Source organism: Gigantopelta aegis, chromosome 7, assembly GCF_016097555.1.
Source record: "Gigantopelta aegis isolate Gae_Host chromosome 7, Gae_host_genome, whole genome shotgun sequence".
Classification (NCBI taxonomy): Eukaryota; Metazoa; Mollusca; class Gastropoda; order Neomphalida; family Peltospiridae; genus Gigantopelta; species Gigantopelta aegis.
The window spans coordinates 46,815,514-46,834,383 of NC_054705.1; the positions used below are offsets into that span (position 1 = coordinate 46,815,514).

The 18,870-nt window shown below is 50.7% G+C and overlaps 1 protein-coding gene across 1 annotated transcript in view; it reads right to left on the bottom strand.

The window, feature by feature from the left end:
- Positions 1 to 18,870, bottom strand: part of LOC121378117 — a 68,757-nt gene that overhangs the window by 19,414 nt on the left and 30,473 nt on the right. The window contains exons 4-6 of the mRNA XM_041506218.1: positions 18,587 to 18,740; positions 6,490 to 6,520; positions 1,018 to 1,077 (exon numbers count right to left, since the gene is read on the bottom strand). Coding sequence (XP_041362152.1) covers positions 1,018 to 1,077; positions 6,490 to 6,520; positions 18,587 to 18,740 — 245 coding nt within the window. The remainder of the gene's footprint in view (positions 1 to 1,017; positions 1,078 to 6,489; positions 6,521 to 18,586; positions 18,741 to 18,870) is intronic.

An 18,870-nucleotide genomic window follows, 5' to 3' on the forward strand; every position in this document is an offset into this window, starting at 1 on the left:
CCAGTGTATTACTTTCACTCAAAAGAGAAAGTTATTCAATATGATGAATAATAGACTCCGGAAAGGCACCCAGTGTATTACTTTCACTCAAAAGAGAAAGTTATTCAATATGATGAATAATAGACTCCGGGGGGGGGGGGGGGGGGGGGGGGGTTGGGGGGGGGGGGGGGGGGGGGGGGGGGGTGTTGGGGGGGGTGAGTGTGTGTGTGTATGTGTCAAATTACCACGATTTTTTTCTGTATTACATTGTGGCTGTGCTTTGTCGACTGTAACAAAGGCAATATGTTTGAACCCCCATATGGCATTATATGCATGATTTGTAGATCGTTATGTTGTCATATATATTAATAAAATCAAGCATTGTGCGTATGTTTTTTGGTAGAGTATGTAACTAGATGTATCCCGTGCCACGCAAGGAAACGTTTAGCTGGGCTGTAGCGGCCGTACAAAGGGCGTCACTCAAAAATATGACCTCCGTGTAGATAGCCAGCCCTTATCAGCCGAGGCTGTATACACGGTCGTCGTGTAGATAGCCAGCCCTTATCAGCCGAGGCTGTATACACGGTCGTCGTGTAGATAGCCAGCCCTTATCAGCCGAGGCTGTATACACGGTCGTCGTGTAGATAGCCAGCCCTTATCAGCCGAGGCTGTATACACGGTCGTCGTGTAGATAGCCAGCCCTTATCAGCCGAGGCTGTATACACGGTCGCCGTGTATATAAACACTTCTGTGTTAAGTAACAAAGATGGCGGCCTCCAATACAGTTGTATTTATAGAATTCATCATTGCACGCAATATTTAGCACGATATGTGTACGGTTGTCAAATGGATCCAAGCGCGAAGAGATCCTTGCGAAACGCAGCATCGGGTAAGTAAAACGTAGGCAGGCAGCAGTACAGATCAAAAGAAGGGAAGCAGTCAGAACGATTGGTAACTTGAAACTTGCATATTATATTATGGATGTTAACGTTGTTCCCAATGCAAAATGATTTGGTGCAGGTCAGTCTGACATTGTACCTTTGTCGTTGCCGTGACAATGTGAAGATGACGTCGTTCTTCCACATCAACGCCCATTTCCTAAAAGGAACGAAAAGATTCAGTTCAATTCATTTATTTTCCGTATGCCTTACGGCACATAAGAACAAAATAATACACATTTCAATCAGAAAGAGAAACAAGAGTTTGGCAAGATGGTAAATATTATAACAATAACTGTAACTACAATACAGTACTACAATTATAAGACATAATAGTAAATACTTTTTGTACATACATATAGAGATATATGTATAGGACGATTGATTCTAGTGGGGGACACAGTAGAGTATAGTTACAGTAAATACGTTTTGCACATACATATAGAGATATATGTATAGGACGATTGATTCTAGTGGGGGACACAGTAGAGTATAGTTACGGTAAATACGTTTTGTACATACATATAGAGATATATGTATAGGACGATTGATTCTAGTGGGGGACACAGTAGAGTATAGTTACGGTAAATACGTTTTGTACATACATATAGAGATATATGTATAGGACGATTGATTCTAGTGGGGGACACAGTAGAGTATAGTTACAGTAAATACGTTTTGTACATACATGTAGAGATATATGTATAGGACGATTGATTCTAGTGGGGGACACAGTAGAGTATAGTTACGGTAAATACGTTTTGTACATACATGTAGAGATATATGTATAGAACGATTGATTCTAGTGGGGGACACAGTAGAGTATAGTTAAGTAAATACTTTTTGTACATACATGTAGAGATATATGTGTAGGACGATTGATTCTAGTGGGGGACACAGTGGAGTATAGTTACAGTATATACGTTTTGTACATACATATAGAGATATATGTATAGGACGATTGATTCTAGTGGGGGACACAGTAGAGTATAGTTACGGTAAATACGTTTTGTACATACATGTAGAGATATATGTATAGAACGATTGATTCTAGTGGGGGACACAGTAGAGTATAGTTACAGTAAATACGTTTTGTACATACATATAGAGATATATGTATAGGACGATTGATTCTAGTGGGGGACACAGTAAGTATAGTTACGTCGGTAATACGATTTTGTACATACATGTAGAGATTATATAGTATAGAACGTTTGATTCTAGTGGGGGACAGTGAGTAAGTTACATATTTTGTACATACAGTCTAGAGATATATGTATAGGACGATTGATTCTAGTGGGGGACACAGTAGAGTATAGTTACAGTAAATACGTTTTGTACATACATATAGAGATATATGTATAGGACGATTGATTCTAGTGGGGGACACAGTAGAGTATAGTTACGGTAAATACGTTTTGTACATACATATAGAGATATATGTATAGGACGATTGATTCTAGGGGGGACACAGATAGATTCGTAAATACAGTTTTGGGACATATAGAGATAGATGTATAGGACGAATGATTCTAGTGGGGGACACAGTAGAGTATAGTTACAGTAAATACGTTTTGTACATACATGTAGAGATATATGTATAGGACGATTGATTCTAGTGGGGGACACAGTAGAGTATAGTTACAGTAAAGTTATACGCTTAGTTGTAGCAGCATTAAGAAATTTACAGATGTTGTTAATAACTTTGACGCTAGGATTGCGTAATAATTGGATAAGTTTGAAAACTGACGGGTTAATGTAATAATATTTCTTAATGTATTTCACACGCAATTCAATAAACAATGGACAAACGAGTATGAAGTGGAATTCACCCTCTAGCTCTGTTATATTACATAATGAACATATGCGATCTCTTCTATCCAGGCGAGAATATCTCCCGGTTTCAACATTTAATGAGTGAGAGTGTGTTCGATATTTGGTTAGAATACATCCATATTTGGCTCAAATAGGTTTCTGTAATTAAAGGAGGAAGTACATTTTTCAATCTCTGATATATCTTGTAGAGCCGAATTGCAAATCTTGTTTATGCCTTACTCACGTGTAACTACACACATTTCCAATACTTAAACACCTGTCTATGCCTTACTCACGTGTAACTACACACATTTACAATACGTAAACACCTGTCTATGCCTTACTCACGTGTAACTACACACATTTACAATACGTAAACACCTGTCTATGTCTTACTCACGTATAACTACATACATTTACAATACGTAAACACCTGTCTATGCCTTACTCACGTGTAACTACATCCATTTACAATAATTAAACACCTGTCTATGCCTTACTCACGTGTAATTACATCCATTTACAATACTTAAACACTTGTCTATGCCTTACGTTTAACTACGTCCATTTACAATACTTAAACGCCTGTCTATGCCTTACTCACGTGTAACATTTTTCAATCTCTGATATATCTTGTAGAGCCGAATTCCAAATCTTGTTTATGCCTTACTCACGTGTAACTACACACATTTACAATACTTAAACAGCTGTGTATGCCTTACTCACGTGTAACTACACACATTCACAATACTTAAACAGCTGTATATGCCTTACTCACGTGTAACTAAACACATTCACAATACTCAAACACCCGTCTATGCCTTATTCACGTGTAACTACATATATTCACAATACTCAAACACCTGTCTATGCCTTATTCACGTGTAAATACATACATTCACAATACTTAAACACCTGTCTATGCCTTATTCACATTTACAATACTTAAACACCTGTCTATGCCTTACTCACGTGTAACTACATTCATTTATAATACTTACACACCTGTCTATGCCTTACTCACGTGTAACTACATACATTTATAATACTTAAACACCTGTCTATGCCTTACTCACGTGTAACTACACACATTTACAATACGTAAACACCTGTGTATGCCTTACTCACGTGTAACTACATACATTTATAATACTTAAACACCTGTCTATGCCTTACTCACGTGTAACTACACACATTTACAATACGTAAACACCTGTGTATGCCTTACTCACGTGTAACTACATCCATTTACAATACTTAAACACCTGTTTATGCCTCACTCACGTGTAACTACATCCATTTACAATACTTAAACACCTGTCTATGCCTCACTCACGTGTAACTATATACATTTACAATACTTAAACACCTATCTATGCCTTACTCACGTGTAACTACACACATTTACAATACTTAAACACCTGTGTATGCCTTACTCACGTGTAACTACATACATTTATAATACTTAAACACCTCTCTTTGCCTTACTCACGTGTAACTACATACATTTATAATACTTAAACACCTCTCTATGCCTTACTCACGTGTAACTACACATTTACAATACTTAAACACCTGTCTATGCCTTACTTACGTGTAACTACACACATTTACAATACTTAAACACCTGCGTAAAAACAAAAAGGATTCGAAAATTCGGCTCTTTTTGTTTAGAGTTGTTTTCTTTCTTCTCCATCCTATAACATCATGTGTGCACGTTTACGTTGTTTTCCCATTGATAGAAGTGTGCAATAGGTCTGTATAACCGCACACCGTTTACTAATAATTTGACAAACCTTTAGTTGACCGTTACAAGACTATAGGCAGGGTCGAAATTAGACCTTGCAGGTTAGGGGGCCACTCAACATAGAAATGAAATTACATGACAATTTTTTTTTTTTTAAATGAACTGATTTTATAATTATTAATTATTTTTATAATGGATTCCTCAGACGGGGGGGGGGGGGGGGGGGGGGGGCTCTGGCAGGGGGGCCCGGGGCAATTGCCCCCTTAGCCCCCTTATAAATCCGGCACTGACTATAGGTTATAGCATTTCTGAAAGTAGAGACGTAGGCTTTTTACTTTTAATGTCAAATTATTTACGGGTAATATGGATGATAAGAGCTAGACTGAAAGTGCCTAGTTACGGTAATATCACGGTGCCAAAAGAACTGCAGTTATAGATTTTCTCACTTTACAATTGCTACGATTCAAATGTTCGTAAAAAGCAAAACGCACAACTCAACAACAATGTTAATATTTATTTTTCTAACCATTGTAACAAAAATCGGTTAATTATACGTAATAAAAAAAAGAATCTGTTTTCTTTAGACGATTGCATTCTTTCTCTCTCTCTCTCTCTCTCTCTCTCTCTCTCTCTCTCTCTCTCTCTCTCTCTCTCTCTCTCTCTCTCTCTCTCTCTCTCTCTCTCTCTCTCTCTCTCTTTCTCTCGATAAAGTTCACCTAATAGAGTAGAGATCTTTGGTATTTTGGTAACACTTGATATGGAACGTTATTGAATAGGAACGTACCTAAGAGGGTGGGGGTGTAGGTAGAGGGGGACGAGATAGGGGAAGAGGGTCATGCGAATCTCAAATGTCTTTTTCTCAGGCAAGTAACATTTTAAAACTTAGTACTTATATTTTAGTTACTTGTAGAGAAAGTAATTAACTTTTATTTTAAAGTATTATTTTGTTGTTAAATGGAACACTAAATGAACAAGCAAGACATAGCAGTAACATTTTAATTACTGGCAAATGAGAAAAATGTGTTGGTTTTATTTCATTTATATATATATTCATTATTTATAAAAAAAAAAATTATAGACATTTAAAAAAAAAAAACTATGCAATTAAATTATATTATTTTTATTTCACTTCTGTTACTTAATTAATAAATGTTATTTTATTTTATTAACTTTATTTTATTTTATTTTATTAACTTTAATTTATTTTTACTTTTAAGTTATTTTATTAACTTTAATTCATTTTTAGTTTTATGGGGTTTTTTGTATTTATTATGGAACGTGAAATGACTTCGCCGATCCTTTCCACATACAAGACTGTTCCGAGTTTTATTTCCCTCAAATAAGGGCAGATAACAATAACCGCGCGTTTAAAAAAAAAAACCCACACATTCGGATTTTTTCCTTTAATTCAAAGTGAAGATCGTTTCAAAGTATTTCTTGGTCTCCATGAGCTCGAAATAGATGACAATACACCAGTAGGGTGGGGAAACGTGATGCTAGTCGTTATTTTGACCGCAATTCCGTTCCGAGCTCGCTACAGACGTAATGCTTTAGGCCGATTAACCTTGGCTTATGCTTGCACTTGCATTCGAGGTTAATCTTAATGAACTACTATTTTTTTTGTACACTCTCCGATTGATATCCAGGGAATATTTATCGCATATAATATTTATAAAGTAATTTGAATATTTCATGGTTGAAAGCGCCTCAGCTATTAGATTTAATTTACACATCCTGGACAGACAACCCAGATAGCTGAGGTGTATGTGTGTGCCCAGGACAACGTGCTTGAACCTTAATATGGACACAAGCACGAAAATAAATTCAAATGAAAAGGATGGACGATTAGATCAAGGAATTCGGTTTTTATAGTTTCAAGGTATTATAAGACATTTTAATTATTTTGTTTTACTTAATCCTATTTTAATTGCTATTTACATTACATGTATAGGCTTACAGAGGAAAGAACGCGGTAAATTGAGGAGAAGGAGAAGAAAGAAAAACTTTTACTTTCTGACACTCGTCGACGTCGAATGCTGCACTGGTACCCACCCCGGTCTTACACCATACACCCGCCCGTTACCCACCCCGGTCTTACACCAACACCCGCCCTTCTTACACCTACGATAGAGGACGTTTACCCACCCCGGTCTTACACCAACACCCGCCCTTTACCCACCCCGGTCTTACACCAACACCCGCCCTTTACCCACCCCGGTCTTACACCAACACACCAACACCCGCCCTTTACCCACCCCGGTCTTACACCAACACCCGCCCTTTACCCACCCCGGTCTTACACCAACACCCGCCCCTTACCCACCCCGGTCTTACACCAACACCCGCCCCTTACCCACCCCGGTCTTACACCAACACCCGCCCCTTACCCACCCCGGTCTTACACCAACACCCGCCCCTTACCCACCCCGGTCTTACACCAACACCCGCCCCTTACCCACCCCGGTCTTACACCAACACCCGCCCTTTACCCACCCCGGTCTTACACCAACACCCGCCCGTTACCCACCCCGGTCTTACACCGACACCCGCCCGTTACCCACCCCGGTCTTACACCAACACCCCGCCCGCCCACCCCGTTACCCACCCCGGTCTTACACCAACACCCCCACCCGTTACCCACCCCGGTCTTACACCAACACCCGCCCGCCCGTTACCCACCACCCGGTCTTACACCCGGTCTTACACACACCCGCCCGTTACCCACCCCGGTCTTACACCAACACCCGCCCTTTACCCACCCCGGTCTTACACCAACACCCGCCCGTTACCCACCCCGGTCTTACACCAACACCCGCCCGTTACCCACCCCGGTCTTACACCAACACCCGCCCTTTACCCACCCCGGTCTTACACCAACACCCGCCCTTTACCCACCCCGGTCTTACACCAACACCCGCCCGTTACCCACCCCGGTCTTACACCAACACCCGCCCTTTACCCACCCCGGTCTTACCCACACCCGGTCTTACCCACCCCGGTCTTACACCACACCCGCCCGTTACCCACCCCGGTCTTACACCAACACCCGCCCGTTACCCACCCCGGTCTTACACCAACACCCGCCCGTTACCCACCCCGGTCTTACACCAACACCCGCCCGTTTACCCACCCCGGTCTTACACCAACACCCGCCCTTTACCCACCCCGGTCTTACACCAAACACCCGCCCGTTTACCCACCCCGGTCTTACACCAACCAACACCCGCCCGTTACCCACCCCGCCCCAACACCCGCCCGTTACCCACCCCGGTCTTACACCAACAACCGCCCTTTACCCACCCCGGTCTTACACCAACCCCGCCCGTTACCCACCCCGCCCGTTACCCACCCCGGTCTTACACCAACACCCGCCCGTTACCCACCCCGGTCTTACACCAACACCCGCCCTTTACCCACCCCGGTCTTACACCAACACCCGCCCGTTACCCACCCCGGTCTTACACCAACACCCGCCCGTTACCCACCCCGGTCTTACACCAACACCCGCCCTTTACCCACCCCGGTCTTACACCAACACCCGCCCTTTACCCACCCCGGTCTTACACCAACACCCGCCCTTTACCCACCCCGGTCTTACACCAACACCCGCCCGTTACCCACCCCGGTCTTACACCAACACCCGCCCGTTACCCACCCCGGTCTTACACCAACACCCGCCCGTTACCCACCCCGGTCTTACACCAACACCCGCCCGTTACCCACCCCGGTCTTACACCAACACCCGCCCTTTACCCACCCCGGTCTTACACCAACACCCGCCCGTTACCCACCCCGGTCTTACACCAACAACCGCCCTTTACCCACCCCGGTCTTACACCAACACCCGCCCGTTACCCACCCCGGTCTTACACCCAACACCCGCCCGTTACCCACCCCGTCTTACACCAACACACCAACACCCCGCCCGTTACCCACCCCGGTCTTACACCAACACCCGCCCGTTACCCACCCCGGTCTTACACCAACACCCGCCCGTTACCCACCCCGGTCTTACACCAACACCCGCCCGTTACCCACCCCGGTCTTACACCAACACCCGCCCTTTACCCACCCCGGTCTTACACCAACACCCGCCCTTACCCACCCCGGTCTTACACCAACACCCGCCCTTTACCCACCCCGGTCTTACACCAACACCCGCCCACCCCGGTTTACCCACCCCGGTCTTACACCAACACCCGCCCGTTACCCACCCCGGTCTTACACCAACACCCGCCCGTTACCCACCCCGGTCTTACACCAACACCCGCCCGTTACCCACCCCGGTCTTACACCAACACCCGCCCGCCCACCCCGGTCTTACACCAACACCCCCCTTACCCACCCCGGTCTTACACCAACACCCGCCCGTTACCCACCCCGGTCTTACACCAACACCCGCCCTTTACCCACCCCGGTCTTACACCAACACCCGCCCGTTACCCACCCCGGTCTTACACCAACACCCGCCCCGGTCTTACCCACCCCGGTCTTACACCAACACCCGCCCGTTACCCACCCCGGTCTTACACCAACACCCGCCCGTTACCCACCCCGGTCTTACACCAACACCCGCCCGTTACCCACCCCGGTCTTACACCAACACCCCGCCCTTTACCCACCCCGGTCTTACACCAACACCCGCCCGTTACCCACCCCGGTCTTACACCAACACCCGCCCGTTACCCACCCCGGTCTTACACCAACACCCGCCCCGGTTTACCCACCCCGGTCTTACACCAACACCCCCACCCCGGTCTTACCCAACACCCGGTCTTACACCACACAACACCCGCCCTTTACCCACCCCGGTCTTACACCAACACCCGCCCTTTACCCACCCCGGTCTTACACCAACACCCGCCCGTTACCCACCCCGGTCTTACACCAACACCCGCCCCGTTACCCACCCCGGTCTTACACCAACACCCGCCCGTTACCCACCCCGGTCTTACACCAACACCCGCCCGTTACCCACCCCGGTCTTACACCAACACCCGCCCGTTACCCACCCCGGTCTTACACCAACACCCGCCCGTTACCCACCCCGGTCTTACACCAACACCCGCCCTTTACCCACCCCGGTCTTACACCAACACCCGCCCGTTACCCACCCCGGTCTTACACCAACACCCGCCCTTTACCCACCCCGGTCTTACACCAACAACCGCCCGTTACCCACCCCGGTCTTACACCAACACCCGCCCTTTACCCACCCCGGTCTTACACCAACACCCGCCCGTTACCCACCCCGGTCTTACACCAACACCCGCCCTTTACCCACCCCGGTCTTACACCAACAACCCGCCCCTTTACCCACCCCGGTCTTACACCAACACCCGCCCTTTACCCACCCCGGTCTTACACCAACACCCGCCCGTTTACCCACCCCGGTCTTACACCAACACCCGCCCGTTACCCACCCCGGTCTTACACCAACACCCCCCTTTACCCACCCCGGTCTTACACCAACACCCCCGTTACCCACCCCGGTCTTACACCAACACCCGCCCTTTACCCACCCCGGTCTTACACCAACACCCGCCCCAACACCCGCCCGTTACCCACCCCGGTCTTACACCAACACCCGCCCGTTACCCACCCCGGTCTTACACCAACACCCGCCCGTTACCCACCCCGGTCTTACACCAACACCCGCCCGTTACCCACCCCGGTCTTACACCAACACCCGCCCGTTACCCACCCCGGTCTTACACCAACACCCGCCCGTTACCCACCCCGGTCTTACACCAACACCCGCCCTTTACCCACCCCGGTCTTACACCAACACCCGCCCGTTACCCACCCCGGTCTTACACCAACACCCGCCCGTTACCCACCCCGGTCTTACACCAACACCCGCCCGTTACCCACCCCGGTCTTACACCAACACCCGCCCTTTACCCACCCCGGTCTTACACCAACACCCGCCCGTTACCCACCCCGGTCTTACACCAACACCCGCCCTTACCCACCCCGGTCTTACACCCACCCGTCTTTACCCACCCCGGTCTTACACCAACACCCGCCCTTTACCCACCCCGGTCTTACACCAACACCCGCCCTTTACCCACCCCGGTCTTACACCAACACCCGCCCTTTACCCACCCCGGTCTTACACCAACACCCGCCCGTTACCCACCCCGGTCTTACACCAACACCCGCCCGTTACCCACCCCGGTCTTACACCAACACCCGCCCGTTACCCACCCCGGTCTTACACCAACACCCGCCCGTTACCCACCCCGGTCTTACACCAACACCCGCCCGTTACCCACCCCGGTCTTACACCAACACCCGCCCGTTACCCACCCCGGTCTTACACCAACACACCCGTTACCCACCCCGGTCTTACACCAACACCCGCCCGTTACCCACCCCGGTCTTACACCAACACCCGCCCGTTACCCACCCCGGTCTTACACCAACACCCGCCCCAACACCCGCCCGTTACCCACCCCGGTCTTACACCAACACCCGCCCGTTACCCACCCCGGTCTTACACCAACACCCGCCCGTTACCCACCCCGGTCTTACACCAACACCCGCCCGTTACCCACCCCGGTCTTACACCAACACCCGCCCTTTACCCACCCCGGTCTTACACCAACACCCGCCCGTTACCCACCCCGGTCTTACACCAACACCCGCCCGTTACCCACCCCGGTCTTACACCAACACCCGCCCGTTACCCACCCCGGTCTTACACCAACACCCGCCCGTTACCCACCCCGGTCTTACACCAACACCCGCCCGTTACCCACCCCGGTCTTACACCAACACCCGCCCGTTACCCACCCCGGTCTTACACCAACACCCGCCCTTTACCCACCCCGGTCTTACACCAACACCCGCCCGTTACCCACCCCGGTCTTACACCAACACCCGCCCGTTACCCACCCCGGTCTTACACCAACACCCGCCCGTTACCCACCCCGGTCTTACACCAACACCCGCCCGTTACCCACCCCGGTCTTACACCAACACCCGCCCGTTACCCACCCCGGTCTTACACCAACACCCGCCCTTTACCCACCCCGGTCTTACACCAACACCCGCCCGTTACCCACCCCGGTCTTACACCAACACCCGCCCTTTACCCACCCCGGTCTTACACCAACACCCGCCCGTTACCCACCCCGGTCTTACACCAACACCCGCCCCGTTTACCCACCCCGCCCTTACACACCAACACCCGCCCGTTACCCACCCCGGTCTTACACCAACACCCGCCCGTTACCCACCCCGGTCTTACACCAACACCCGCCCGTTACCCACCCCGGTCTTACACCAACACCCGCCCGTTACCCACCCCGGTCTTACACCAACACCCGCCCGTTACCCACCCCGGTCTTACACCAACACCCGCCCGTTACCCACCCCGGTCTTACACCAACACCCGCCCGTTACCCACCCCGGTCTTACACCAACACCCGCCCTTTACCCACCCCGGTCTTACACCAACACCCGCCCTTTACCCACCCCGGTCTTACACCAACACCCGCCCGTTACCCACCCCGGTCTTACACCAACACCCGCCCGTTACCCACCCCGGTCTTACACCAACACCCGCCCCTTACCCACCCCGGTCTTACACCAACACCCGCCCGTTACCCACCCCGGTCTTACACCAACACCCGCCCGTTACCCACCCCGGTCTTACACCAACACCCGCCCTTTACCCACCCCGGTCTTACACCAACACCCGCCCGTTACCCACCCCGGTCTTACACCAACACCCGCCCTTTACCCACCCCGGTCTTACACCAACACCCGCCCGTTACCCACCCCGGTCTTACACCAACACCCGCCCTTTACCCACCCCGGTCTTACACCAACACCCGCCCGTTACCCACCCCGGTCTTACACCAACAACCCGCCCTTTACCCACCCCGGTCTTACACCAACACCCGCCCGTTACCCACCCCGGTCTTACTTACACCAACACCCGCCCGTTACCCACCCCGGTCTTACACCAACAACCGCCCGTTACCCACCCCGGTCTTACACCAACACCCGCCCTTTACCCACCCCGGTCTTACACCAACAACCGCCCGTTACCCACCCCGGTCTTACACCAACACCCGCCCTTTACCCACCCCGGTCTTACACCAACACCCGCCCCTTACCCACCCCGGTCTTACACCAACACCCGCCCGTTACCCACCCCGGTCTTACACCAACACCCGCCCGTTACCCACCCCGGTCTTACACCAACACCCGCCCTTTACCCACCCCGGTCTTACACCAACACCCGCCCTTTACCCACCCCGGTCTTACACCAACACCCGCCCGTTACCCACCCCGGTCTTACACCAACACCCGCCCGTTACCCACCCCGGTCTTACACCAACACCCGCCCGTTACCCACCCCGGTCTTACACCAACACCCGCCCTTTACCCACCCCGGTCTTACACCAACACCCGCCCGTTACCCACCCCCCACCCCGGTCTTACACCAACACCCGCCCTTTACCCACCCCGGTCTTACACCAACACCCGCCCGTTACCCACCCCGGTCTTACACCAACAACCGCCCCTTACCCACCCCGGTCTTACACCAACACCCGCCCGTTACCCACCCCGGTCTTACACCAACACCCGCCCTTTACCCACCCCGGTCTTACACCAACACCCGCCCGTTACCCACCCCGGTCTCTTACTTACACCAACACCCGCCCGTTACCCATCCCCAACACCCGCCCGTTACCCACCCCGGTCTTACACCAACACCCGCCCGTTACCCACCCCGGTCTTACACCAACACCCACCCGTTACCCACCCCGGTCTTACACCAACACCCGCCCTTTACCCACCCCGGTCTTACACCAACACCCGCCCGTTACCCACCCCGGTCTTACACCAACACCCGCCCTTTACCCACCCCGGTCTTACACCAACACCCGCCCTTTACCCACCCCGGTCTTACACCAACACCCGCCCTTTACCCACCCCGGTCTTACACCAACACTCGCCCGTTACCCACCCGTCTTACACCAACACCCGCCCTTTACCCACCCCGGTCTTACACCAACACCCGCCCGTTACCCACCCCGGTCTTACACCAACCCCGCCCTTTACCCACCCCGGTCTTACACCAACACCCGCCCTTTACCCACCCCGGTCTTACACCAACACCCGCCCGTTACCCACCCCGGTCTTACACCAACACCCGCCCGTTACCCACCCCGGTCTTACACCAACAACCGCCCCTTACCCACCCCGGTCTTACACCAACACCCGCCCGTTACCCACCCCGGTCTTACACCAACAACCGCCCTTTACCCACCCCGGTCTTACACCAACACCCGCCCTTTACCCACCCCGGTCTTACACCAACACCTGCCCTTTACCCACCCCGGTCTTACACCAACACCCGCCCTTTACCCACCCCGGTCTTACACCAACACCCGCCCTTTACCCACCCGTCTTACACCAACACCCGCCCATTACCCACCCCGGTCTTACACCAACACTGGCCCGTTACCCACCCCGGTCTTACACCAGCACCCGCCCGTTACCCACCCCGTTCTTACACCAACACCCGCCCGTTACCCACCCCGGTCTTACACCAACACCCGCCCGTTACCCACCCCGGTCTTACACTAACACCCGCCCTTTACCCACCCCGGTCTTACACCAACACCCGCCCGTTACCCACCCCGGTCTTACACCAACAACCGCCCTTTACCCACCCCGGTCTTACACCAACACCCGCCCGTTACCCACCCCGGTCTTACTTACACCAACACCCGCCCGTTACCCATCCCTGTCTTACACCAACAACAAGCCCGTTACCCACCCCGGTCTTACACCAACACCCGCCCCTTACCCACCCCGGTCTTACACCAACAACCGCCCGTTACACACCCCGGTCTTACACCAACACCCGCCCTTTACCCACCCCGGTCTTACACCAACACCCGCCCCTTACCCACCCCGGTCTTACACCAACACCCGCCCGTTACCCACCCCGGTCTTACACCAACACCCGCCCGTTACCCACCCCGGTCTTACACCAATACCCGCCCTTTACCCACCCCGGTCTTACACCAACACCCGCCCTTTACCCACCCCGGTCTTACACCAACACCCGCCCGTTACCCACCCCGGTCTTACACCAACACCCGCCCGTTACCCATCCCGGTCTTACACCAACACCCGCCCGTTACCCACCCCGGTATTACACCAGCACCCGCCCTTTACCCACCCCGGTCTTACACCAACACCCGCCCGTTACCCACCCCGGTCTTACACCAACACTCGCCCTTTACCCACTCCGGTCTTACACCAACAACCGCCCGTTACCCATCCCTGTCTTACACCAACAACCGCCCCTTACCCACCCCGGTCTTACACCAACACCCGCCCGTTACCCACCCCGGTCTTACACTAACACCCGCCCTTTACCCACCCCGGTCTTACACCAACACCCGCCCGTTACCCACCCCGGTCTTACTTACACCAAAACCCGCCCGTTACCCATCCCTGTCTTACACCAAGAACAAGCCCGTTACCCACCCCGGTCTTACACCAACACCCGCCCCTTACCCACCCCGGTCTTACACCAACAACCGCCCGTTACCCACCCCGGTCTTACACCAACACCCGCCCTTTACCCACCCCGGTCTTACACCAACACCCGCCCCTTACCCACCCCGGTCTTACACCAACACCCGCCCTTTACCCACACCGGTCTTACACCAACACCCGCCCTTTACCCACCCCGGTCTTACACCAACACCCGCCCGTTACCCACCCCGGTCTTACACCAACACCCGCCCCCTACCCACCCCGGTCTTACACCAACACCCGCCCGTTACCCACCCCGGTCTTACACCAACACCCGCCCGTTACCCACCCCGTCTTACACCAACACCCGCCCGTTACCCACCCCGGTCTTACACCAACACCCGCCCGTTACCCACCCCGGTATTACACCAGCACCCGCCCTTTACCCACCCCGGTCTTACACCAACACCCGCCCGTTACCCACCCCGGTCTTACACCAACACCCGCCCTTTACCCACCCCGGTCTTACACCAACACCCGCCCGTTACCCACCCCGGTCTTACACCAACACCCGCCCTTTACCCACCCCGGTCTTACACCAACACCCGCCCGTTACCCACCCCGGTCTTACACCAACACCCGCCCTTTACCCACCCCGGTCTTACACCAACACCCGCCCGTTACCCACCCCGGTCTTACACCAACACCCGCCCTTTACCCACCCCGGTCTTACACCAACACCCGCCCTTTACCCACCCCGGTCTTACACCAACACCCGCCCGTTACCCACCCCGGTCTTACACCAACACCCGCCCTTTACCCACCCCGTCTTACACCAACACCCGCCCTTTACCCACCCCGGTCTTACACCAACACCCGCCCATTACCCACCCCGGTCTTACACCAACACCCGCCCGTTACCCACCCCGGTCTTACACCAACACCCGCCCTTTACCCACCCCGGTCTTACACCAACACCCGCCCGTTACCCACCCCGGTCTTACACCAACACCCGCCCTTTACCCACCCCGGTCTTACACCAACACCCGCCCGTTACCCACCCCGGTCTTACACCAACACCCGCCCTTTACCCACCCCGGTCTTACACAAACACTCGCCCGTTACCCACCCGTCTTACACCAACACCCGCCCTTTACCCACCCTGGACTTACACCAACACTCGCCCGTTACCCACCCCGGTCTTACACCAACCCCGTCCGTTACCCACCTCGGTCCGACTGCCTGGCCCCCTTGCACCTGTCAGTATGGGCGATCCCGCCCCTCCACCCCATCGTTCTGTCATGGACTGAAGAGTTGCGTGAACCAACACTTGTGCCCATGACAGGCGTGTGCTACAACAGCTTCTTTTGAACGTGCCCGTAAAACTCTCTCTCTCTCTCTCTCTCTCTCTCTCTCTCTCTCTCTCTCTCTCTCTCTCTCTCTCTCTCTCTCTCTCTCTCTCTCTCTCTCTCTCTCTCTCTCTCTCTCAACCAGTGCACGACAACTGATCAAAGGCCGTGGTATGTGCTTTTCTGTTTGCGGGAAAGTACATATAAAAGATCCCTTGCTGCTAATAGAAAAAAATGTAACGGGTTTCCTTTGATGACTACGAGTCACAATTACCAAATGTTTGACATCCAATAGCCGATGATTAAGTAATCAATGTGCTCTAGTGGTGTCGATAAACAAAACACACTTCCGATAAAATTATGACGTTGTCTTGCCACGATCTGTTATTCTCGCCGTTGTTATTTATCACGTGCTCACGGTCAGCATGTCAAATCTGGCGTTCTGGAAACAATATCGTGAAAAGTAAGTGAAAGATGACATTAAAATCTGTAAAAATATCTGCAACGTTGCGTAAATTTTGGGAGAGGTCACGACTTCCAGAAGACATTACGAGATGCAATGGTACAACTTGACGCCAATATATACTGAGAGGCATAAATAACGCAATGGGTATTTTTCTGATATTTTCTTATAGAAATGTTATGTCATCTATATTAGGCATGCGGACAAATGACGTATGGTAACAACTGTAACTGAAAGAAGATATTGTTCAAATTCGGAATTTTAAAACTAAAATGTGGTTTTAAATTAAAAAACAAAAAAACAAACAAACAAACTTGTTTGAGGTGGGGGTTTTTGCCAATAAAACAGCAATTTATTAACATTACTTACCGTGGCATATTAAAAAAAACACGCAAAAATAAATATAAAAAACCCGGTTGCTTTTATAGTGAGACGAGGGCAGGCAATGCACATACAACAACAGTTTCATATGCAACGCCGTGTTGTTGCAATAAACACACAAGTTATGCTTTTTGCTGAAGACTCATTTCATTCCATTTTTTTCTGACTTTAACAAAATCCTCTTTCATTACAGTTGTTACCAATATGTCATTTGTCCACATACTCAACATATATGATCTGACATTTCTATAGGAGATTATTCAGTGAAATACCCATTGTGTTATTTATGCCTCTCAGTACAGATTTCTTCATTCACAATCAATAATTATATTTATATTAGCATTATGACTACCCCTTGTGAACTTCCATATTATAGTCTCTGAATTGAAAATTAATAATAATATTATTATTTACTTATTTTTTATTTATTTATTATTTTTTTTATTTTTTTTATTTTTTTTTTTGGGGGGGGAGGGGGGGGGCAGATGCCTTTGTTAGATCAAGATACGTTTGACAATTTAAGGTATGTAAAATATTGTGGTATGTGTTGTTTTGCATGTGAAGGACACGCAAAAATATCCCTTGCTACTACTGGAAATGCTAGCTTGTTTGACATCCAATAGTCGATGATTAATTAATGGTAATTTCGACATAGTCTTAGAGAGAAAACCCGTTATATTTTTTCCATTAGTAGCAAGGGATCTTTTATATACACCATCCCAAAGACTGGACAGCACATACCATTGCTTTGATATACTTATCGTGGTGCACTGGCACTGAAATAACGCAATGAGCGGCAGGCAGAAAGACGGACAGGAACCGGCTTCGATGGTGAAGTGATTATGCCATCGAACTTGAGGTTGGTAGGTACCGGGTTCATATCCCACCTGAGGCAATGGAGGATGATTTTTTCATGTCAGTACCGATTCCAACCCAGAGTGAGTGCACCGCTAGGCTTAATGGGGTGTAAGGCCACATACACCGAGTTTCACCTACTTCACGGGTGCGATTATGGGTGTGTCTCCTGAGTGTATGACCCCACATGGGGGTTGATTATCCGGCATGCACTGCAGGTTTCGTGTACCCCGGGCTCAGGTGACACAGAGATAGTTCAACTGATAGCAAGCGTGAAGCACAGACCTGTCAAGTAGTGCCATACCGAAATGGAAATACTGCGGCTTCACCATTCATCTCATCATCATCCATGTTTGTAATGTCCAAGAAACAAATGTCTTTGTCTCCTTGTTAAATATTTGTGGTGTTTAAAATAAAAGAAGAAAAAGAAAAGAAAGACAGGCAGATAGAAACAGAGAGAGAGAGACAGAGAGAGAGAGAGAGAGAGCCAGAGAGAGAGAGACAGACATATATCATATGCATTTGTTTTATGAATGACATAGCCTACTTTGCATAAGCTTTCTCTGCCAGTGGGGCCCAGTACTCCGGCGGGTTTCCTATCGCCTTGCAGAAGAAGTGGGCGCCATCCAGCCAGGGGAGGTAATCGTCAACGACAATGTCCACCCACTCTCCAAATCGCCAGATGTTGAAATGGAAGGCTCCTGAAACGGCGAAAAGACACTTCAAAACAAACATTCAAAATGGATTTCAGGGAAGATATCAAAACCGGGGAGATGGCAGTTATATTAAATCAACTTTTGTGGAGGTAATGCAAAATATTCAGTTTTGGAA